The sequence below is a fragment of the Cyprinodon variegatus genome, unplaced genomic scaffold (assembly GCF_000732505.1).
Source record: "Cyprinodon variegatus isolate N-32 unplaced genomic scaffold, C_variegatus-1.0 Scaffold1341, whole genome shotgun sequence".
Lineage (NCBI taxonomy): Eukaryota > Metazoa > Chordata > Actinopteri > Cyprinodontiformes > Cyprinodontidae > Cyprinodon > Cyprinodon variegatus.
This window is the reverse complement of record NW_015151794.1, coordinates 592-25262: the sequence shown is the minus strand read 5'-3', so window position 1 is coordinate 25262 and position 24671 is coordinate 592. Positions and strand designations below refer to the sequence as shown.

Sequence of the window (24671 nt, the reverse complement as noted above, 5' to 3'; positions counted from 1 at the left end):
GGGACTGATGTGCTCCACAAATTGAATGGCATCTTAAAGAAAAATAATGTCTGGAAATATTAGAACAATAGCTAAATAAATCAGCTAGCTTAAGGTTTAAATGGGTCTTCTAAAAAAAAATAAAATGAATAAACAATGACCTGCACAACAAGGTTTTAGAGTTACCGACACAACATCCCGGTACAGCCTCAAAGGTCTCTGTGAGTAAAGCAACAGAAAACCTCGTCTACAGTAGTCACACCAGGCCTGTCAGGGGAAAACGGCTTAAAATTCCAGCAAACTGGTGGGAAGACTGAAAATTAGAGATGTGTGGCTTAGAACTGGAAAAGCTTAATTTGGTCAATGAAAACATGAAAAGAGGGATTTTACTCTACATATTTAAACAGAGACTCAGTTTCATCCGAAGAAGTCATTGATTGATAGCACCCATACTTGTATTTGTTACTGACACAACAGACTTTCCATACACCAGACAAAATCAATGCAATTCCTCTTGCAAACCTTTGGTTATCTTCAGGTTTGGTCCAACACACTGCAAAAATCTAAATCTAAGTAAGTGAATTTTTCTTAAAAATATATGCATTTTCCTTGATTGAACAAATGAGACAATTTGCCAATGGAATACAATGATTCTATTTAAACTAAGGATTTATAATGATATCTACTTATTTTATTTTAGGGGCTCAAATTAAGGACAACTACACTCATTTTAAGAGGTTTCTTATTTTAAGATCAGTTTTTGCAGTGCAACAATCAATTAAGTAGTTAACCTAAATTTAAGGGATTTTTGTTATATGCCTTAAAACCAGGGATTATTCTTGTTTGGTTAAGTGACATCTTGCTAATTATCCATTAACTGAGAACCGTTTATCTGCGTGAGTGAAGTATGTATGGTATGTAGTTTTACACCAAAAAAGAAAGCCTTATAGACCTCACTGCTTTAAAACAGAAGGTCAAACCTCAGGTCCATATCAGTCAGTTTCATATTATAGTTGAACCTAGCAACATTTTTACAGAAATATAGATTTTTAGTTCCATGGGAGAGCATTGTCCTTCACCACTTTGACCCAGAATGAAACTTCTCAGAAACTCCATCCATAAATCCTCATTTAATCTATGCATCCAAAATAAATCCAATTAACATGCAGTATGCATGGATCTCTACATTTTATACATGTTTCAAACAAAACTTTATTTTGTTACAGGAACTAATGTCAAGAGCAACCTGGTGCTGCAGGTTTCTTTGTTTCTGTGCCTTTCAAAATTTAAGTTTTGGTTCGTACTGCTTTAACTTCAAATCACTTTCACTCCAAGTTTTATCAGCTTTAAAGTTGTTTTATTCGTTAAGTTTCTATGAAGGTTAAAGTTTAAAATCTCATTTCTCATCATGAGAAGAGACAGTGGGCTGTTGATGGAAGTTTTTCTTTTTTCTTTTCTATAGATTTATGTTTGGGATTTTAAAAAGCAATGAGGTTTTGCAAAAATGTTTTTTTAAAAAGATAAGAAAAAAACATTTGCGTCATTCAGAATGAAATATGTGTTGTTGTTTTTTTTATTTATTATCTTTTTAAAACATATCTAAAGCCATTCCTTGTTATATTTAAGATGAGTCAATAATGCAGCAGCCTAATGATGTAACCATGAAGTGTTAAAACGGAGAATGTTGTTAAGAGTCTGTTTAAACAGTGGCTTTATTTGAACAGGTGCCAGCTCTCACACCTGCAATTCATCGTAAAACAAGGAGGGGCTCAAGAATGTCATTGATCGCCAACAGATAGGTCTTTGGGGCTTTAAAAGACCACCGAAAACAAGCTGTTTATGACTCCTGCTGATTTCAAACAGGTGAGCAGACAAGAACTTTCTCATTCCAGGTTTTTGACAACCGTCTTTAAGACGCTGTTCTTTGTTTTACTTGGTGCAGGTCAAGGAGGGAAGATGGAGGTTTTCCAGGTTCTTACTCTAACTCTGTTGCTTGTTGCTGGAGGCAGCACCCAGGTTATAAAGTCTGGAAGATGTCCCAATCCTGCAGTCCAGGCCAACTTTGATGCTTCCAGGGTGAGCAAAATCTCATTTGGGTTTTATGAAGCAAGACAAACTGAAAGTTCAGGTTTGTGACAACAGCTAAGTCTTTTAATGTATGGTAATTGTGGTTCCTCTGCAGTATCTTGGTAAATGGTATGAGATCCAGAAGCTGCCAACAAACTTCCAGAAAGGTCAATGTGCTACTGCCACATATACCCTGAAAAGTCCAGGAGTCATCAGTGTTCTCAACAGTGAGCTGCTGTGAGTGAAAGTGTCTGCTTCCTTCTGAACGTTACTGAAACAAGGGAAAAAGGTCATGAATCATTTACGCATGAGAACTGATTTAGTTATTTACCTACAGTGATGATGGAACCATCAACTCTGTTGTTGGCTCTGCCAAAGTTAAGGACCCTGCTGAGCCAGCCAAGCTAGAGGTCTCCTTCTTTGAAGGTAAACCGGTTTAAAAATCAAACTCAAGTCTGGGATTACACTCTTAAAGTTATCTATCAGAATCCTGCCATCTTTTCTCTAAAGCTCATCCGCCTGTTTCAGGTACTCCTCCTGGTCCATACTGGGTCCTGTCCACAAACTACGATAGCTACACTCTGGTCTACGGCTGTACGGACTATGGCCTGTTCCACATGGAGCTGTCCTGGATCCTCAGCAGGGAGCCCACCTTGCCTAAAGAGACCACGGAGCAGCTGCTCAGCATCTTATCTTCTATCGGTGTCAACGTGAACAAAATGGTCCCCACCAATCAGGAGGAGAGCTACTGCAGCGCCATGAAGCAGTGAGCAGAGATGCTCCTGACAGATGGGTAGTGCTTGAATTAAACAGCACTGCTGTGTACAGGGTCTCATTGTTTCTATGAAGTGCAAAGTCATAGCTGTCATCATGTATAAAAGTATCTTGCTATGCAAATTTGTGTCGTATTTTGTTGAAATAAATTTGCTTATCCTTTATTCCATTTGATTTGACAGTCAACGTAAACGGTGAGAATTCAGATCAATTTTATTTGTCAGATAATAAAACCGGTGACAAGATCGAAAACTAAAAAGGTAGTCAAATGACACAAACATTTTTTTATACTAAGACACACAACTTGCAGTGCACATGCATCATGTCCTTAAGTAACCCTTAGACCCAACTTTATTTATCCCTTGGGATTGCTCCTTCAGGGAAATTCTGGTTCCAGTAGAGTACAAAGGGTTAAAGCAAAATGCCATTAAATATGACAGACCATATAAAAGGAGTGTGTGTATACAGTAACAAAAAATTTAAGTTGTAATGGCCTGGATTATGTTTCCCTATTATAAAAATATCTTGCATATAAAATGGTTATTTGCAACTCTACATCAAGATGAAAAAAAATCATGAAATCTTAATGGCTACATAATATGACTTGGACAACTGCTTCTGTGTTTGATCAGCCTATCACAAGCAGCCATGGACAATCAGATTTTGGTTCAGAGCACAATCTATACTGCTAGACGATAAAAACTAAGTATCTATGGGGATGTTGCTGCAAACAAATTATATATAAAGCATTTTATGAACAAAACTTAATTGTAAGAATTAAAGGCTGATTAGAGGCCACTCCTATCCCAGTGATATAGGAGTAATAAAACGACCCATGTAATATTTCATGTAATAAGTATCCCATCCTGAATGGAGAATGATGTGGACAATCGGTGTGGAATGGTCCCTTAGTGCACTTACATGGTAACGCTTGTGATATTTAATTCCAATACATAATTCCATTTCAGAATGGTTGTAGAAAACATCCAGATTTGACTCACGGAGTTTCACCCACATCTGATGTTGAATTTTTAAATTAAAGTCCCTCAAGAGAGAGAATCGCTTTAATGTCAACGTTGCTGCTAAACTTTTTGTTTTCATTGAATACTTTCATTTCCGAATGATATTCGAACACCTGCAATATTCATGGTATCTTAGATCAAAGTGTTTCTATAACTTGATTTTGACATGGGAGCTGGCTTGGTGCTCATCTGCCTGGCTGTGTGTCCAGTCACCTCTTGTATCTGTTTTTCTGTCTGTAGGTCTCCTTGAACTCCAGTCTGTAACAAACCAGACAGAAGACCCACATTTTCAGCTGGAGTGACAGCAGTAGCATTTAAATAGTTTATCTGAACTCAGGAGCGCATCCACCAAGGACCAGGGATAACTATAGATGGAGATGTAGGTTAGTGGCTTCAAGGAGTTCAATAATGAAATGCATGAAACCAACAAAAGCCACAAACCTATGGAGTTAGATTAGTCTTAATTTTCACAAATACATGCATGTGTGGATCTTGTCCTGTGCATGTATGAATCACATATGTATATTTCTGTAAAATTGAGACCGATCTACCTCTATTCTAACCTTTTCAGAGTCTTCCTTTGGGCAGGAACCGCCAGATTTAACAGAGCGGACTTCTCCTTTAACAGATGTGGAGATACCAACAGTTGGGCGATGTGGAGCACAGAAGCAGGAAGGAGGCCCAGGAAGCCAGACTCCAGCTTAACGAACCAAATTTACTGTATGATCTGCAGACATCCCAAGTCCCGGAAGTTCCAGGAGTCTCCCTGATATAGATGGTTGTTCACGGATGCCCGCCAGTCGGATAAATTATCCCAGATTTTGCAAGGTGGTGTTTTTTTAATGCGAGTTTGTGCATCATGTTTAATTATTATTAGATTAATATAAAGTTATAATTTAGGAATTTTACATATTTTCGACTTAATTTAAGTTAAAACTACCTACTTTTCTATAAAATTTGAATTAGAACTCAAGACAAACTGTTAAATTCATCTATAAAAATTAGAGAATTTATTTATTTTTTGTTATTTTTTATTTATAACCCAACATAAGGGTTATTATGGTTATATAAATAAACTGAATTGAAATTTAATTTACTTGAATCCTCTATCAATCTCTTGTTTAGTAATCCAAAATGCTTTACTGTGCAATTTAAAATCATTTACTAAAAGTGCTGCCCTTTTTCAATGTTCTGAGTAAACCATTATAAGCATTGTCAAAATTAAAAAATAATAATAAAAAAAAAAACTTCAGCGCCTCTTATTTAAAGATTTAGGCGAATTTATGTATATATTCAACAACAAAATTTCATTAGAGTTCAACAACTGAATATTTGCAGAGAGTGAGAATGGTGGGAGAATCCTTTCCATTAAAACCCATCAGAAATAAAAATAAAAAAAAACAAACATCACAGATGCCATCTTGTTTTTTTTTTCAGCACATATGTTTATTAATTTAAGCTCAAAATAAAGAGTGTAAATTAAAAACACAAAATGCATGATATTATTTTACTGGTTCATGACACTACATGACACTGGATCCTGGTTGGTGTACAGCAGCTTGTCTACACTGACATTGAGGGACCGCAGGATGCTGTGAAGCTCCTCCAGGGTATCGTCAGGCAGAGTGGGCTGCCTGCTCAGGATCCAGACAAAGTCAGCGTGCAACATAAGTAGGTCGGTGCAGCTGTAGACCAGGGCGTAGTTATCATAGTCTGTGGACAGAACCCAGTATGGAGCAGGGGGAGAGTCTGGAGAAGTAAACACAGGAGATAAGTGAAGCTTGAACTGGAGCATAACTAAAATCACATCTTAAATAAATTTAAAACAGTGGGTGAGTGTGAAAATTATATGAAGATCTGTACTCTCAAAGAAGTAGACCAGCAGTTTGGCAGGCTCAGCTGGGTCAGGTTTGGCAGTCCCAATGATTTCATCAATGGTCCCATTCGCACTGAAACATAAAAGGAAAGAGTTAATCTATAACTTCAATCAGTTTGAATAAATGCGATTCAGTAAATGAGAGTAAATGAATCTCACAGCAGCTCCCTGTTTAGGACTCCAACAACACCAGGACTCTGCAGACTGTAGGTGGCAGTGCTGCACTGGCCTGTCTGAAACGTGTGGGGCAACCTCTGGATTTCATACCATTTACCAAGATACTGCAAAAACAAGTATAGTCATAAAAATAAGGTTCCTGCAGCTCCATGTTCAGCAGACAAGCCTTGATAATCTAGAAGTTCTCTGATGTTGTGCTGTGCTATTCACCCTTGCAGCATCAAACTGCTGCTGAACAGCAGCTTGGGGACATCTGCCAGGACTGAAGATCTGAGCGTTGGCTGCCAGAACGGACAGCAGAGTGAAGGAAAACACCTGGATGAAATCCATTTCTCTCCAAACCCTTTGAGAAAGTAGAATATATTCAATGTAATCTATTTTGTTCCAAATAGCTTCTTTACATGTGCACAAAATAAGAAAAGCCAGAACAAAAGATACCAATCATTTCTTACCTGTTTTAGTGGGTAGCAGTGACTCTCATCGTTGCCCTGCTGTATTTATAGTGAAGGTCCTCTGCTTCACCTTGGTCTGATTTGCATGTCACATTTGTTTTTTTAAAGGTGTGAGATTTTTGGCACCTGTTCATGTAAAGATATTGGCTACCTTGGTTACCTTGGCTGCCAAACAAATATGTTTTAGGTTACATTAACTGGAAGGTATAGATTACAGAAATGTTTTGTGAGGTCACGTGTGGGACCTTGTGTGCATTATGCAATCCGTGTTAGTGTCCTTCTACTGACTTGGTTAACATTATCTGTTTGGTTTTTTTAAGGTTGCTCATCCAATTTTGATGTATTTAAAAACAATAAATGTACATTCATCTAAGGGCCTTTTGTAACATTTTAATTAAAACAAATCTTTCATTTTTAATAAGAATAGGCCTGTGAAAAAAGGAACCTGTGTTCAACTCAATATCAATTATATATATATATATATATATATTTATATATATATGTATGTATGTATAAACACACACATATATATCTATATATATATATGTATATATATATGTATATATATATGTATATATATATATATATATATATATATATATAAACCTGCAAATATAGACTTCTATAAACCATAGAGAGAATTATAGATCCTTTAAGTAAGTAAGTAATTGTTCAATCAATTAAGTTCTGTATTACAACAGATATTAGTTACCTTTAATGAAAGCTGATCACAAATATTAGTATTATAAAGTGTTTTAGAATTAAAAAAAAACTTGAAATATGAACTTTATTTACACTTTTTCCATAGACTACATTTCTAGTACATTTTAAAAGGTAATGTTTTGGTTTTTGAGTTCATAAGATTATAGATTTGGGATTTGAATTTTATTTTTTTACCAATCCTAAAACAAGATTTGAATACTTGCAGAGTGAATGAGTTAAACAATTTAAAAAGGTTAATAAAAATGTACCGTTATTGATAAATGACCCAGCACTTTGGATTATGTGCTCCAACAGAATCTAGTGACTACTGGTGCTGTCCTTATAAACTGTGAATTTAGGACAGAGATGCTGAAAACCAGGGCTTGTAAATTTGTTTTTGTTTTGTTTTTTGTTTTTTATTCCCCATCTTTATGCAGGGAGCTTTATTTTAAAATGTATAATCAAAATACAGTTTAACAATTTAAATTGCATATAGCAGCATTTGTACTGAAAAGGGTTTTACCTGTGAGCATTTTCTATGTTATTAATGATGTGTATAGACCACTTTACATAATAGTCATGTGTTTAACAATTTTCAGTTTAAATATTTCTTTTTTCTTACTCTTTTATTTTCTTAGTCAATTATTTTTCTGCATGGGTTCCCTTTGATGAAAACAGAATGTTCAATCTTTTTGTAATGAAACTGACTTCAATAATCTAATGCCTAAAAAATCTTCCACCCATAATATCACCATAACCAATTCCTAAACAAGATCTCCCCCGAAGGCGTGAAAGACATAATGCTTCCAAATTAGAGGGATTACAGCTCAGGAACAGGTCATCATTTGATAGTGGCAGGAAATGCACTTGATCCGGACACCAGACTGCTGCTGTAATTAGAAGATGGACGTTGTCTCCTCTTACCCCGAGAGAATTTATAGCCGTGGCTGTTTGTTGAGGTTAAACCGCCTCTGATCCCTTCGCCTCACTGTGACACCATAATGCTGGGTGCAAACAACACGGACTGAAATCCCTTTTAAAAAGCTTACACCTGAGAGATTCTTAAATTAGCGGTTTAGATGTCCTAAAGCCCTGTTCTCCTAATTCCTAAGTCTGTTATTTGTGATTTCCGCTCTGCTTTTTTCAGTAAAAATCTACTTTACATCAGAATATCCATATTAGGAAGCATGTCAGCAAATTAGAAAATTACCATTATTTTTTATTTAATCAGTTTAGTTTAAAAAGTCGAAATTAATATATCTTTTAGCTTGATTATACAGAGTGATAATATAGTATATAAGTATTTTTTTGTGTGTAAGGCTAAACTTAAGAATCAATAAATTGATTAAACAGAATCTATCTAACAACTTGAAGTAGGCTGAATTATAAATTAATTTTAAAATGATATGAAGACATCTAGGAACAGATTCAGAATCACCAATTATCCGCAAACGGATTAAACATATTACAGTGGGCCCTTTCCTAAGCATGGGTTGACTCTAAAAGTTACTTCCAGAGCACAGTGACAAGGAGACCATAAAGGACCTCTAAACAACATCTAAATCAGGGGTTTTCAAACTCCGTCCTCAAACCCAGCTGTCCTGCATATTTTAGGTATATCCCTGCCTCCACATACCTGACAAACAAATGGGTGATTAGCAGGGCCCTGCAGCCCCAGGTGGTTATGGACAAGGGGCTGCAATCATGTGATGCAGATGGACTGTAGCAGCATTTAAAACCAGGACCAGGTTTGAAAACCACTTGCTTCCTTCAAAACTGGTGCTCATAATTCAATAATAAGAAAGAGACAGGGAAAAATCCATCCATAGGAATTCAAAGGAACAAACATTCCTGACTAAAAACAACACAGAAACCTTTCTCATACAACAGGAATAGGCCATAAATCCTCTATAAAGATGTTTTTAATTTTCATGAACACCTCATGCTCTATAAACATGGACATGAACATATTGTTATAGACAAAATTTGAATGGCTTCTTGAATTATCTACTAGGACGAAGAAGGAGAAGAGGTTTAACATTTCAAATTAAATAAAAACAGTAGTAAACTTATAATAAAATCTAATAGAAATATATAATAATACTCTTTTAAAATCCATTTCCAGTTTCAGTACCTTTCAGCTTGTTTATCCGTTATTCATTGTCATGTCAATTAAGATAACAGTTTTTTCTTTTGGAACAAAATCCTTCTTAACATCTGCCATGTGTGTTTATTCAGGTTATTTTTATGACAGTAAAATGAGTTTAATCATTTTAACATTTGAGAAAGCAAAAACAGAGGAGATATTTGATGGGAGAAAGGCTTTCACACAGATTGGTACATTCTTCAAGTTATGTGTAGATAAGAATATCTAAAGTTCTATTTAACAAAATAGAATAGATTTTCTTATCTGGCTAAAATATACTTTAGAAAACAACAATCTTAAAGCAGGTATTAAATGTACCTTTTAATAAAGTGACATTTTGTTTTTGACCTTTTACTACTATAGTATTGTTTGATAAGCAGAAAGACACTTCAGTAGTTCGTTGCCAATGCATCTATAACCTGTAGCCTATTTTCCTTTATTTACTTTGGGTCAGAAGTTCCCGCGCTGTTGGGCTGATCTGACTTTAAGTGCATCTGTGTTCAATGTGTCAAACCTAACATATCATTCAAATAAATAGCTAAAAAATCATACCTTGTGATTTCTGGATCTTTCTTCGGCGGGGGTTATGTCTCTCACAGTGGACATGCACCTACAATGACAATTTCAGACCCCTCCATGATTTCTAAGTGGGAGAATTTGCAAAATAACAGGGTGTTCAAATACTGCAGTGTTGAAAACAGTTCAGTAGAGTGAGTTAATGTGAAATATTTACCAACTTTTTCGTTTTCAAACCACAACCTACTTTACAATGGGTAATATTGACAAAGAAAATAGAATGCTTCATAATAATGATAATAATTAAAACAATGTAGAGCTCTAGCAAAAGTTTGTAAAAAATACAGGCGCCAACTATCTGTCCAATATAGTATGTAATTAAATATAATGGAATAGAATAGAATAGAATAAATACTGACTGACTGAATCTCTGACTGACTGAATCTCTAACTGTACTATACTTTGTTAACAAAATAAGATGGACTTGCATTCAATCAAACACATTCAAGTGTTTAGGGATGAGTTTCAAGGTGTACTTGGCATCTAAATTATAAAGCTGGAAGCGTAATCTGATGATCCACTAAAGGACCAGCTCATATCCCACTTCAAGGACCTGAGATATTTACTATAAACATGTTATCCTGCTAAACAACCTCAAAGGTCAGTTTGATGATGTTCCAACAAGCCATATGTGTTCTGGTAATTTGGCTGCTGTGAATCAATTTGATCATCCCATCCGTCCATCCATGAGTTTTACTGTACAGTCTAGTTTCTGGAGCGGATCACTCTGGTGCGAGCCTCATGACAGCCACGTCAAAACATTGCAGTAGCTTTCACCAACATTTATTTTCCATAATGTTGTCCATCTGGCCATATGTACCAAAGCGATATGTGCTAACAATATCTTCTTGATCTCTTGAGATGTTCCTCCAATACTTCCAAATAATGTTATCTACTCATTATGCCATCGGTTTTATTAGGTGCACTAGTTGTACTAAAATTGGCTTGTAAGCCTTCAATCTTTTAATCAAAATTTTAAGATGAACATTAGCCCCTTTTTTCAATTTTTACCCAGCTTCAATTCAATGCTTAAATATTGTTTTCTAAAGTCCATGACCACATAAGCACATAGATCAAGTAGAAGCTGCAGACAGTGGAGTCAGTGATAGAAGAATCCCCACAGGCCGACAAATGTCCAACTAATGATCTCTCCTCTTAAAGCCCTGTCAGAATAAAACCATGAAAAAAGAAATGTATGTTTATTTATACATGTGAATAAATATATATTGTGCTAAAATAGGTTTATAATAAATAACTACATTAATATAATGAGTCAAAACTTCTGGTGAAACATAAAATTTTATATGCTGGCACTTGCAGTTTTTACCACACACCTCTTAAGCTCACCCACTACAAAAAGATATAAGGCAAAAAAAAATACCTGAGCCTGGGATTCCCAGTGCTATCATTGTGTGAACATATTAATGCTGCCTGTTCAGGCTTTAAGAAATTGTGTCAAAGGATGAACTATATTTTTGAAGGTGTAGATCTCTCTTTCCAATGTCTTGGCTGATTTCTTTTGATTACTTCACATCAAAAAAGGAAAGAGTTAATTTATGGAATTGAACGCCATTATTTGAGGTGTTTTTGCTTTCCCAATACACCTCCACATGTGTGCCTCCATCTTACTCATCATATTTATTAAACTATTAAAAGCTTGTAAAAACATGAAAGCATCATCTGTGTATAGCCAATTCCTTTTAAAACCCAAGTACTGCAAAAAATAGAAATACGAAACAACTCTCCTTATTCAGGTATATAGCAGATAGGGATTTTTTGTTACCATAACTTAAAGATAAAAAGCTTATTCTAATATAACATCAGGCTATAGGAAAAAAAGCGTATGTGCCTTTTTATAAAGTTTATGTCAGTATCTGATTTTGGCTATTTACACTACTGTGGTTTAGTAGTAGCTATGCGTACCCTTTAATCTCTTCATCATCACTCTGTCATCCAGGAGCCATATGCTGTTCTCAACTTTCAAAGAGTTATTGATCAGTATGTCTCCAGACTTTCTGAATGCCTTTCACAGCTTTTTTTTTTTCTCCTTGACTGGGCTGTCATTCAACCCACTTTCTTTAAAATAAAAGCAAGTAGGTATCAGGGTTAAAAAGAGACAAGGAGTGGGAAAGGAAATAACAAAAAAACAACTAACCAAACTAAAGAGACTCATGTTTTCAGTGGATCGTCTACATCACAGAGCGTTTTTAGCACACTGCTCTTTTGGGATCACGTTGTTAATGTTATAAATATGTTGATGTTGAATATAATATTTTTATCCTTCAAATTTGTCAGTGATTGAACTGAAGAAATGTGATCAAGATGTGTTTGGCATGTTTCTCTCTTAAAGATTAGACCTTACTTATTTGTTTTGTTAAAATGTATACTTGAGGAGTGAGTAATCTCATAAATTGAGGAGCCTTTTTGTGCCATAATGATTAATAGATCGGCCTTATGCAGTTTTACAAACAAAAAAACTATCCTTTTAAAAACAGGCAGCACTAGCCTGAACTTCGATGAATAAAAAGCTATCAAAGAACTAAAATAAACGAAATAAAGAAAATAAAAAAGGAATGTTAACATAACATATTAAATAAGGTCCTCAATTGTCTGTCAGTTTCAAAGCAATATATCACCTAGTGTAAAAGAAATCTAACAAAACACCCCCGACCAAGTATTTCACCCCTTAATTCTCCTGTTTTTTTTTTTTGTTTTTTTTTGTTTCATTTGGAAACTAATTTTAAGATTGAACCAAGTTAGAGAAAAAACAAAGGACAGTTTTAGTAGGATAAATCTTATTTAGGGAATGGGGTACATCAGGCATCCCCAAAGTCGGTCCTCCAGGGCCGCTGTCCTGCAGGTTTTAGAGGTTTCCCTGCTCCAGCACAGCTGATTTACATTGATAGTTAAGTAACAAGCTTTTGCTGAACTGCAATCATCAGAATCAGCTGTGCTAAAGCAGAGAAACCTCTAAAACCTGCAGGACAGCGGCCCTCCAGGACCGACTTTGGGGATGCCTGGGGTACATGAATCAATTTAGAAAAGAAAAAAAAAATGCAAGTTAATTCTTGGATAAGCCATCTCCAAATCTTTATTTATTCATTTTGTCACATTAAGAGCTGGATTTTCCTGTCTGAATTAAATTACTTTCATGCTGCATAACCCAACCGCTTAAAGTCACAAGTTGATTGCAAATTCATTTTCGTTGAGGATTTTCCGGTAGAGACTAAGTCGTTCCATCCATCCAAGTCGACATCTAATGTCTTTTGTAAAACGTAGTGTTGTCAGAGAGGTTCTATTTAAGTTATTCTGTGATTTTACAGACCTTGTAGTATGTCACATTAGTTTATAATTGATTTAAGGTTAATCAAGGCAGCAAAGTGTGCTGAAGATGAGACGGGCATTCATAATAATATCTCTACCACTGCCAATAATTCTGCTTTTGATCCAATATATTAGTTTACTGTTTAACATCTGAAATGTAAAAGCTACAGGCCGTTTTAATATAATATATATTTATAATGAAGGCTCCACCAGCTGCAGATTGAGAGGAGGGGATCAGAAACACATAGTTTCCCCCTCCACCCCACGCCCTCCGGGTTGTGTCTGCAGTTCGGCTAATTTTCTTTGTAGCCCACCAACTGTGCTCACCTAGCTCCTCACTAGGCATTAAAGAAAACATCATTCAAAGTGTAGGCCCCTGCTCTAAGCTTGGTTAGCACAAACTGTCAGATTAGGAGGTCTGAGAGGATGATCCAGCCAACATTCAGTCGGATTTCTGACAAATTACCACCAAGCATGTTTGGGTCAGCTCTTTTGCACCCTGGGGAGCACAATACTCCTGACATCCAAACTAGACATGTGTTAAAAAAGAGATTACAAGACTGATCAGTGGAGCTGTTGAGGTCTACAAACAGCAGTGCGCAGTTTCTCCACATGGTGCCACAAAGCATGGAAGGAGGGGGCTGGCCATTTTGCCACTGAAAAAGGAAGCTAAGCATTTAGGTGTCTTAACTGTGGCCTAAAGTGCTAACACGGGATTAGTGAGGTAAACGTTGAAAGAGGTTTAGCACTCCATGCTTAGGGACCAGTGCTGCTTCAGTAATTACACATCAGTTGAAGGTGCAGCGGGCGGTTGGATGGGAGATCATAGTGATGTCAGGACAGGGAGGGCTTACTGCAGGAGATAAAGCCAGCTAATAGAGATGAAATGAATCGGTATTTAAAAGGTCTCTTTTAGTTAAGACACTTTGCTGGCAGCAGATTGTGCTTACTCCAGTCTGCAAGTTGGATGCTGAAGGACAAACAGAATAAAAACTAGCTCTCACATATTTAAAAATACTTTATAATCATTTTTGTTACATAATTTGCTTTGTTTTTTTGTATTACATCTGAACTACCACAACAGCAGCTGCAAATACTACTAACACAAAGGTAAGTCAATAACATCATCTCATTTCGATATTTCAGTGGGTTTTTGTTTTATATCACAGTCTTCTATTTGTTCTGTTTTGTCTCTTATAATTCTTGCTATAGATATAAATGTATGCTGTTTAGGAGTTAACACCATAGGTGCATAATATTATATAAGCAGCTAAGAATTACCGTAATGTTGCTGTTATGTAAAAAATGAAAAATCGTATTGCATCAGCAAGAAACTTCATGAACCTATTAACAATGCAGTGAGTAATGAATCTATAGGCCAATTCAATTAATTAAGGGCTTAAAATTGCCATTATCAAGCAAAAACAGTAATTAGCTTCTTTTTTTTTCAAATAGTATCAGATATACTTAGAGAAAATGTGCAAAAACAAACAAGTTTTCAAGCATTTTTTATGGGAAATAGTTTATAAAAATCTTATTGGGAATGTACAAATGTTTCAAGAAGTTAAGTTTGGTTCATGCAACTGACATAATTTGCATGGTTTCAACTGCGTGCATTGTGTTAGGGGATTAGAAGGGACTAGACATCGCTTCTGTCTTGTCTGATATGACCTCCTCAGGACTCCATCTAAGTTGTCAGCAATTTTTCTCTTTAATTCATTCTTGTAATGAGATTAACCAGGCAACAGCAAATCCAAGAAGTCCAATCCTGGGATTTGGCAGCTGCAGTGTAGCCTCTGCTTACTGAAGGAAATACAGCAGAGATTGTTCATTTTTTTTTCTATGTCTCTCTTTTTTTTATGCCAGTTTCACTCACATTAACCTAGAAGACCCTTTAGATGTGCATGTAAGACTAGCTTACCTCAGGACAGGGAAGTGAAATGCTGAAGCGAATGTTAAAGGTTGCCTAAAGGTGTCTAAACCATGAAATGATGAAAGCTCAAGCCTTTTTTTTTTTTTTTTTTTTGCAAATGCAATTCCTCTGATGTATTGCGTTTGCATTTTAGTCAGCACACTTGTATGTGTACGTGTAAAAAGAAATTAACTGCAAGAAACTTTATTTTTGTTTTGTGTTAAGCACTTGCTCTTCCAGGAATTAGTTAATTAATTTGTTTGTTTTTTTGTTTTTGTTTTTTAGTTAAATAATGGTTTCATCTAAGTAATGTGAAATTTAATGTCAAACATGTGGAGCTGTGACTTGTAATAATGGCAAGAAAAAGTTAAACTCTCAACAAAAATACTGTTCTCTGTATTAAGGAGCATTTGCAAAGCTTTTTTGGTTTATTTTTTTTTTTAAATAAGTAAATTGTTGGGATGGTTCCGAAACTCAAAACACAGGGATTAGTGGAGGAAAACTGTTTAATTACGATAACTTTAGCATTTTACCTGCTTAGTAGGAATGCTTATGTTTTGCATTCACTTTTTACCCCAAAGATTAGCTCATAAGGTCGATACAGACGGGCAATTATTGAAAAGTGTAAGTAGCTAATTAGCTACTAACATTAGTTTTTGATTGGCTGCCAAGAAATCAGAAATAGTTTTGTTCAACGTTCCCACTTCTCATGTCACTATGATACAAATGTGTTTGAAAAGATAAAAAACTTTTTTAATGATCTTATAAAGCTCCAGTGGTGCAGTCATTATTCAAGTCATGCATTTAATAAATGCTTGGGTTGGATTTTGTGAACTTAGAAAATTGCACATAGAAGCAATACTAAACAGGGACAGCAAGAAAGCACTGGTGAAGTTATTCCTGTAGACAATTCACTTCAGGTAATATCAGCCTTTTAGCCCACTGAAGGTTAGGACAAGCTAAGATTAGCTGTTCAGTGTTTACACTTGACCAAACAATTGGACATAAAGTCAAGAGAACAAGTATTAGACTAATGAAAAAAAAACAACTATATTAGACCTAAGGATACCATGAGGAGTTTATTTAGCTGTGCTACCCATGAGCAAAAATTGGTTGAAAAGACATTGAAAATACGACGTGATTAATGTCCGAACTTCTACATTTGGTTGAAATGCTAAAGTTGAAAAGCTGTAATTTTCAGATTGTTGAATGGCGTTGAATTAATCTTTTTTATTGAACTAAAGTGGGACAAAATCAGACTGACCAAACACAGCCCAATTTTCAAAAAGTATTTCTGCCCTAAATAAAGACTATGATAGACTGACCAGATTTAGCCTAAAAAACTATTTCTAAATGACATCTGGTGGGGGGTAGTTTTAGCCATTTAGCTGCAAAGTGATACCATAACCTGGAGCTAGTTCTGTTCAGTGTCCAATGTGGCGTCAATACAGAAATGCAGTTTTAGAAAATTACAAATCAGCATAATTGATCCTAGATTGTATAGTTGTTAATTAATTTAGCACATTTGGTCACCAAAGGGGGTGTTAGGTGTTTAGCTAAGTATGGTGATATTTGTTTAACATTTAGACAATGGTTAAAAAAAAATCAACTGGTAATAACCTGAATCTGAATTCTAATTCAGCATTTTCTGTGCAGCATTTCTTTGTTTGTTTGTTTTTGTTTTTTCAGTGCATTTTTAATATCATAAATGCAGCGAATGAAGGAATCTTTGGGAAGACTTATTAAATAAGTAGAACTGCCAGTTATATCTAATCACTAGGTCATTCAAATCAACATTAAAACCAATCAATTATTATTAGTAAAGTTTGCTATAACACATGACACTACATTCAGCTTTTCTGAATCGTAGGCCGCAAGTTGTCCGAGTTGGCCAGTGAACTTGGCCCGACTCAGAGTGATGTCAGATGGGAGTCACTGCTTACATTATTGACATTTGATTCTCAGCATCATGGCTTTATATATAGTGTACTATATAGTGATGAAGCCATTTTAGATGAGTGTCTCACCAGTGGATGAAAAACTAATGGATTCAACATTTCGAACAAATGCGCCTTTAAAAGTAGTGATCATCCATGGTCACTAGATGAGCAGATATATCCAAGAATGCTTTGCAAGAGCTCTCCTTGTAAAGCATCATGGAATTTGCTGTGGCGCGGAGAAAGAACAAAGATGGCGCTGGCACCACGCGGGGAGGCAGAGTTACATGACCAACAGGGAGCGAAAAGTAGTGATTATCTGTCTGAACGATCATTTAACTGAGTTCACTATAAAATCCACTATATAGTTGCTGCTCTCTATAGTGATTCAGGGTTTTAGGGGTTAGGGTGAACGCTCGGACACAATCCATCTTCTTAAGAAAAACATTTTTGCAAGATCATGAAAATAGAACTCAATCAAGCTGAAAAGTTTTTAAGTTTTATGTCCTTTTAATGAGCTAAATTCAAACTACCCTTTATGTCTTCGCTTTATGATTAAAAAAAACAGGCTAGTTTGTTCAAATTATTAAAACTTTTGCGTGTCCCATTTATTGCTGAGCAGGTAAAAATATTTAAAGATAAAATATTTCTGTATCGTTAATTTTAAAGGATATCTAACTATAAAACTCAAAAACAGTGATGCAGACTGGCGACCCCCAAAAAATACATATTTTAATGAATTATATTAATTTTTAAATACATATATTTTCTTTATATTTTCCATTACATTCAATGCAATTTTGATTATTTTATATGAAATTTAACTATTCAGTTGTGCAGTTTATAACTAAATTGCATATTTATTATTTGAATTATGTATTAGATAGATAAACAGTTTTTTACTAGAGTCTGGACTCTTTGTTTACCTCAAAACAAATAAGAATGTAATCAATCACACTTCCACCTGGAACCTTCAAAACAGAGCTTGATTATCTTACAACACATTTTGACATCTGTTTAGCTTCGTTTAGAAATCTAAGTATTTATTGTTCCGTAAATCAAAAATTAAACGAACCTTACCTATTGTCATGATTTCACATGTGTTATGTGTTACAATAGACTGGATAGATGAAGGGATGATTACTTTTAACTTAAACAATACATATATATGATTAATAAAGGAATTTATTTCAGACAGTCCAATGAGATTCATAATAATAATACATACAAATATTATGTGTAACCCATAATATATAATTACATTACATTTATAATTTAGTGATCATGTTTGAAAAGAGGTATAAAGAAGTGAAGTTCTTTAATAAAACCTCTTCTCCTTTCTCTAGTCCTTAAAACCGATAATCAAGCCTATTCCTACTTTATTTACAAATCAAAACTATCCCAAAAGTCCAATAAGGGAGAAATAAAAATGTATGCACGCATAAACATAAACACAATCAAGCATACCTATACTCATCTTTATTCATGTCATTTTTACACATTACTGAAATGAACACAACCATTGGAAAAATATCTACACACTCATCTACAGTGACCAAACTGCGATCGGCATTGCGGCGGCTGGGGGATTTGCTCGGGGCCGTCTCTCCTCATCCTGTGGTGGGGTGGCAGATTTCTTGTGTTGGCCCCTCTTGGACGTTTTTGCTCTGGGGGTCCCTTTGGGCATCTGGGGTTTTGGGTCCCCAGGCGCTTGCCTACGTGCTCTGGAGGGGCGGGTCTTTGGCTCTTCACAACCACTATTGAGCATTTTTCCTTTGGATAAACTTTACATGCGCAAGTGTACTCTCAGAAACAACTACAGGTGCTTGGTTCCAGGTACTTAGAGATTCACTTCCATACAGAAAGGCTCTATTTTTATCTTCAGCTACCACATTATATATGTCAGATTAAATTATACTACATATTCTTAAGCAATGGTATGAAGGTGTTACTTTACTGTATCTCTTATACTACATATATCCGTTGGTTGTGCTGTTCTTTTTACATCTCTTTGCATATGACGAAGCAGACAGTAGAACTTTTATTATTCTCTCCCTTTTATCTCCTCTTTCTTTCATCTTTTCTCCTTTTTCCTGTTTTTTCTTTCCTGCTCTACTTTCCCATTGCAGTGTCCATATAATTTGAAATACTCACTGCGTTGATTATAAATAAGATATTTACATGCATAAATCAAGCGCAACACTGTGGTGAAAGCCATACTGCTCCACTTGTTAAAGCAAAATCTGTTGGGCTCTTTTTGGCATCAATACAATTATTCTTATTGCCAAATTGTCAGACAGGACACTGAGAAAGAAAAAAAAAATCTACAGTGAGCAAGAACATCCATTGATGTTTAACCTCTTTCTTCCATCTTATTATCCTTTTAATAAAACCATTTTCAGCCTTTCCTAAACCACCTCATGCTTGTACATTGCTTTTATTAAACACTGAGTTGTTCAATACTTTCATAACATTTATTAAAATGCATATAGTTATCATGTTTGCTTAATCACTTTACATCTGGGCATTTAGATTCTGCCTGTAATTATATCTTCTCTCTAGTTCATCAAAATTACATTATATTTGTTCTCTTAACTTCGAGGTTTTTAGGTAATAATGTCAAACATTACCAAGGGATATAAAAAACAAAAAGGATTCCTAAAATTGTTTTAGTTCTTAAGCCTTTTTTTCTCCTTTTATATTTGGAAATTTAAAACTTTGTTATGTTTGCGGTACAGCAGGAAATTTACATTACTCCATATTAGGTTACTTACAAGTTTTACTAAAATTATGTTACGTCGATATGTGGATTGTCTTTCTGCACAAGTCAATTCACATATCAGAAGAAAGGAAGAATTTTTAGCCTTTTATTTAACAAAATTACACCTAAAGCTTGGGACCCACTCTGTGATTCCCACTCCTGTTTCAGGATAAACAGGAAAGAAAAAAAATTATCTAATTTGATTCGATAATATTAGTGGTTTTGACAAGGATAAGGAAAGAGCTGGATGGTGCGTATGTGTGCGCCACATAGCTCCACATAAACCGATTGCTTCCCCAGATTTATCCCCAAGGTGTTTTTGGGACATCCTGGGAGCTAATGGAGACTAATAGGCTTAGCACTTAGAGGTGTATTGTCCGGGATGCTTACTGGCAAGGTTTGCTGAGGGTAAAACTCTAAACGTGCGGATTACCTCTAACACATCCCTTTAAAGTGCTGTATAGCCAGGACTTAGCTAATAGGATCCTAAGGGTAGCAGGGGCCTGGGAAGATGGGAAGGAGGGGGGGTGTTGGGATGGGCCAGGAAGGTCAGCAGATGTAGGCAGCAGACTGTTGCAGGACTAACACGAGGATTACAGCCCTCAGATTACATGGCTTTTAGAGGGAACTTGAGGGACTGAGGATAATGCACGATGCCCCAGGGCATTTTTAGTGGCAGCATTTGTCTGGAAGGAACGGTACATCAGGAATAATAAAAGTGCACCATTAACACATGCCTCCTACAATGACAAACATATCAATCAAATGCTACTTTAATCAGCCTAAGAGGATTCATTTGAAGGGGTGGCCAATGACAGAATGGTTCATATTCATGTATCCAGATGCATATCGCAGGCTTGTCCTGGATTAGTAGCACTAGATTACTGAGTCGTTTACAGTATCATATTTAGTAATGGGATTTGGGCAATGCAGTAGGTTAATAAGAGGAGGCTAATTTATTTTTGCAAGCTGTTCACAGAGCCAAAAACAATGTGAAAATTTAAAGCTTGTCTATGGCTTTGTTAATTTACTTAAATCTTAACTAAATGTATTTGTTAGGATATCAGTAGGACACAATCATTAACAAGAGAGAATACTTGCTGGCCTTTGCATAAGTAAAGGATTTGGATTTACAGATTAATTTTGTGATGAAGGTTACAGCCAAGGGGGATTTAGAATTGTTACTTAGTTGTAAAGGTGAGAACAGAGGTTAAAATGTTGCACAACACCCTAAAAGCAAGTTTGAAAAAAACTCTTGCAGGGTAAACTTGCTCTATTTGCAGATGTGCTCATATCTAAAAAGGATAACTGCTACCCTCTAGTGGTGAGAAGAAGAGAGTACAATTTTATCACCTGCAAATCCAAGCAGGGAAAATGTAACCAAGCTATACATATTGAAAAATATTTTTAATTGAAGTGAAATTTTTAGGTAAATCAGAAGGTCAATCCACTTTATACCTCATAACTGGGAAGTTCTGTTCACATTTCTTTAAAATAAAATAAAACCATATATTTGATTCTGTTTTGAGCAGCACTACTTTGGATTGAAGGTGGTGTGCTGTAATGACTCCACGGGAGCAGCTGAGGAAGATGACAGCACTGAGTGACCAGGGGACTTTAGATGAGAAGCACTGGTACCGATTGGTCAACGGCATGTCGGCTGGAGGTGAGCATCCGAAGCTGGACTTTATGCCAAAACACATTTATGGCTCTGCATCAAGTATTATCTGCCGATTTTTGTAGATTGCAGCTTCCTGCAAAGCATTTACAGTAACATTACAGATCATTCTTACTGGTATTTTCTGTGCTCTCACAGAGCTAAGGCAGAGGCAGGAGCTGATAATGAGGAACCAGATGGCCATGGCTCCACAGATCCTCGCCCAGGGCCAACAGAGGTTACAGGGGGTCCCAACACAGTTTGAACATCGTTTTATGGAAAGGTCTGTACCTAAATTTATCATTATTTATCATTATTCATTCACCACCAGAATACTTATTTCCCCTTAATGTATAAATGTACATATATACCAATATTCCACAATATAAAAATCAGGATTCTCAAATCTAAAGTTGGAAAATTTAACAGGAAGGTTTCTGGACTCTGTAAGGGTGAGTTCCAACCACTCCCTCTGAATCCAACATGGCTGCTGCTGTTTGAACAGTAGTGACAGCTGCACCTCAGACAATTTAGTGAGCTCTTTACTTTAGTATCAGAATGAATACAATGCACATGCAGATATATGCTTTATTTAAGCTTGTATGGCTAGGTTAGTGATTAAAGTGAGCAAATCCCATTGGATTTCTAACGTGCAGGTAAAATTTTGTAAAGTCCCTGTGATTTTATTCTTAGATCCAAGTAACACATTCTAAAGAAATAAAATAAAATGCAGCAAATGTGGCCATGGTTACAGTAATTATGTTTGTCATTTTCCCCTTGAGTTTCTACCAATGAACATTACTTTGTTTTTTTCAACAGCTCCTTTCCTTATGTTCTGCTAATAATGTGTTAGGATCTTTTTTAAGACAACCATTCCTATTACTACCCACGTTTATTTAGGATTACATTTTAAATGAAATGCATCTTCCAACATTTGAACATTTCTGAAACGTTGAAACACATTAATATTGGAATGACTTCCGGAATATGTCAGCATCATGAAACTAACAGAAAGATATAAAACACGAAGGCCAAAATATATCTTAGCAATAATTGTCAACACGCTGTTAAATTAGCTGCAAATATATCGCTGCCTACCATCTCATCCTGCTACTTTTATCTCATTAGGGAGTTGGTTCCTCCTGCAGAGATGGTAACATCCGAAGCAAGGCAGATTCACATGGGACATCACCTCGGTCCACCCCTTCCACCACATGCCAATGTCCTGCCTGGCAGAGCATTCCCAGGACCAGGTGAGCACAGCTTCCCAACTAACACAACTTCAGGCTTTGTTTTGACCTTTAACATCCTGTTCTCTATTTTCATATTCTTTCTTCTTCTCAGGTGGGTATGGCTTCCTGCCCTCAGAACCAATGGAAAACGTTGCCAGGCGACAGGAGCTCCTTCACAAGCAAAATATAGCAAGGTATTGCAGGAGCAAAACTATCGGCACCTGAAAAAAATTTCAACCTGCTATCAGGCTGCACCGCTATGTGTTTATTAAAACAATGTTTTAATTCAGTTCTTTAAGCAGAAATATAGTTTTTACTAATGCATGACATGTTTGTGTTAACTGATTTTCAGGATGGAGATGAACGCCATCCTGCACCAGAAAGAGCTTGAGAATGCTCACCAAAAAGGACTGATGGGAATAGAGAATCCCATGTCGTACCCTTCCAACCCCATGCTCTTTAGGGGCCGCCAGCGCATGCCAGACGGCCATGAGGTCTTTGTCCACCGTCCCTCCCTAGATGAGCTTCATTCCAACAGCATACTCATGTCATCCAACCCCTATCCACCAATCAGCTCGCTGCACAGAGAGAGAGGTCGTAGGGCTGGGCGAAGGCCTACTGTACATAAGAGTACAGAGAACCAGGTGCCCAACCTGAAGGGTCAAACTGAGGACAAAAGTGTAGAGCAGAGTCCAGAGGCGACATCAGGAGAGGAGAAAGAGTTAGAAGCAAAGGGGGATGTGGGCGAGGAGTGTGGCACGAGTAAGACACACCATCAGGTGAAAACAGACCCTGAGCTGGCCATAGGAAGCAGGAAGAGCTACAAAGAGGGGGAGGCGGGCCTGCGTAAGACTTGCGCAACCACTCAGGATGGATGTTCAGATATTACCAACGGTGCTTCCAATGATAAAGACATACCCAGTCAGTGTTCGGCTTTCCAGGAAAAATTCATCTATCCCTCCACCGGTGGAGCTCTCACAGGGATGCCTTATGTGTTCCCTGTCCAAGGAAATGGTTTTCTTCCAAGTGGTAAGTCTGGGAAATAGACGTGGTTGCAATCTATTTGTTTAGATCTATTATACTTAGATTCAGTATCTGTTTTCCAGGCCCACCAAACCTCTTTCTAAATGGTGAGGAAGTTCCAGAGGACTTAAGGAAGTGGACAGTGAACGATGTTTACAACTTCATTAGCAGTATACCGACATGCTCAGAGTATGCTCAGGTTGGTCATGGGAACCATTTCTATAAATGTTTTCTCTCTTTCTTTTCTTTATAACTTAATTCTGACTTAAAATTATTTCTCCAGACGTTCAAGGACCACATGATTGATGGCGAAACTCTTCCACTTCTTTCAGAGGAGCATCTACTGGACACACTAGGGCTCAAGCTAGGCCCAGCTCTGAAAATACGCTCACAGGTACTTAGACAGCGAAAAAGGATCTCGATAAAATAAATGCTTGAGAAAAAGCCTGGATATTTTTTTGTCATATAAATTAATTCGTCATCTGCAAAACTAGACAAAATGAAAAAAAAGAGCTATAGAGCTACTAGACTATTTTAAAGTAAAGGATTCTTCCGTTAAAAGGAAGAGCAAGCAACAAACCCTAATTTGGTGGGCATATGCATATACTAAGCATAGGTTTAATGAAAGTCGATCTGCTTTTGATGGGCTGTATTATACGAATACATTATACTTCAGTTGTAATTTGATTGGCATAGAAGAGTTCATCAGACTGATTCTGGGTGTGATTTGTAAATCTTACTTCCACTGCTGTGAAACATAGTCAGAACAAATAGCGTACAGACAAATTTGATACACCTCAGATGTAATGATTTACCTTTCAAACTGTCTTCTTTAAGGTCATTCCAATTGGCTCCCTGCAATCATAGATTTTATCAAAAAAAGTAAATGTACCCATGCTACCTAAATCAGTCCACTCTTATTTTATATTTACCCCTTTAAAATGAAATGAAACCTAGAGCCTGATTCTGCTGTGTGGTAGTTTCATAAGCAAGAGAAATGCAACAATCACTAGCTTTCTAGTTAGGCTGCAAAAACATAATATTAATACTTTTA

At 36.3% G+C, this 24671-nt stretch overlaps 3 protein-coding genes across 3 annotated transcripts; 2 read left to right on the top strand and 1 right to left on the bottom strand.

The window, feature by feature from the left end:
* The first annotated feature begins 1801 nt into the window (after nucleotides 1-1801).
* On the top strand, nucleotides 1802-2934 carry LOC107102920 (apolipoprotein D-like). Its single transcript, XM_015402383.1, has 5 exons — nucleotides 1802-1842; nucleotides 1922-2055; nucleotides 2162-2283; nucleotides 2384-2472; nucleotides 2575-2934. The coding sequence occupies exons 2-5, from the start codon at nucleotides 1936-1938 to the stop codon at nucleotides 2814-2816; spliced, it is 573 nt and encodes a 190-aa protein (XP_015257869.1). The 5' UTR covers nucleotides 1802-1842; nucleotides 1922-1935; the 3' UTR covers nucleotides 2817-2934.
* Nucleotides 2935-5342: 2408 nt separating this feature from the next.
* Nucleotides 5343-6234, bottom strand: LOC107102921 (apolipoprotein D-like). The gene is made up of 4 exons (XM_015402385.1): nucleotides 6106-6234; nucleotides 5878-5999; nucleotides 5706-5791; nucleotides 5343-5591 (listed from the first exon to the last, which is right to left on the bottom strand). Exons 1-4 carry the CDS (start codon nucleotides 6223-6225, stop codon nucleotides 5350-5352), a joined length of 570 nt encoding a protein of 189 aa, XP_015257871.1. The 5' UTR covers nucleotides 6226-6234; the 3' UTR covers nucleotides 5343-5349.
* A 7706-nt stretch (nucleotides 6235-13940) lies between these two features.
* On the top strand, nucleotides 13941-24047 carry LOC107102918 (sterile alpha motif domain-containing protein 7-like). Its single transcript, XM_015402381.1, has 8 exons — nucleotides 13941-14205; nucleotides 21238-21371; nucleotides 21522-21645; nucleotides 22491-22615; nucleotides 22707-22788; nucleotides 22947-23623; nucleotides 23701-23816; nucleotides 23901-24047. The coding sequence occupies exons 2-8, from the start codon at nucleotides 21269-21271 to the stop codon at nucleotides 24045-24047; spliced, it is 1374 nt and encodes a 457-aa protein (XP_015257867.1). The 5' UTR covers nucleotides 13941-14205; nucleotides 21238-21268.
* The last annotated feature ends 624 nt before the right edge of the window (nucleotides 24048-24671 follow it).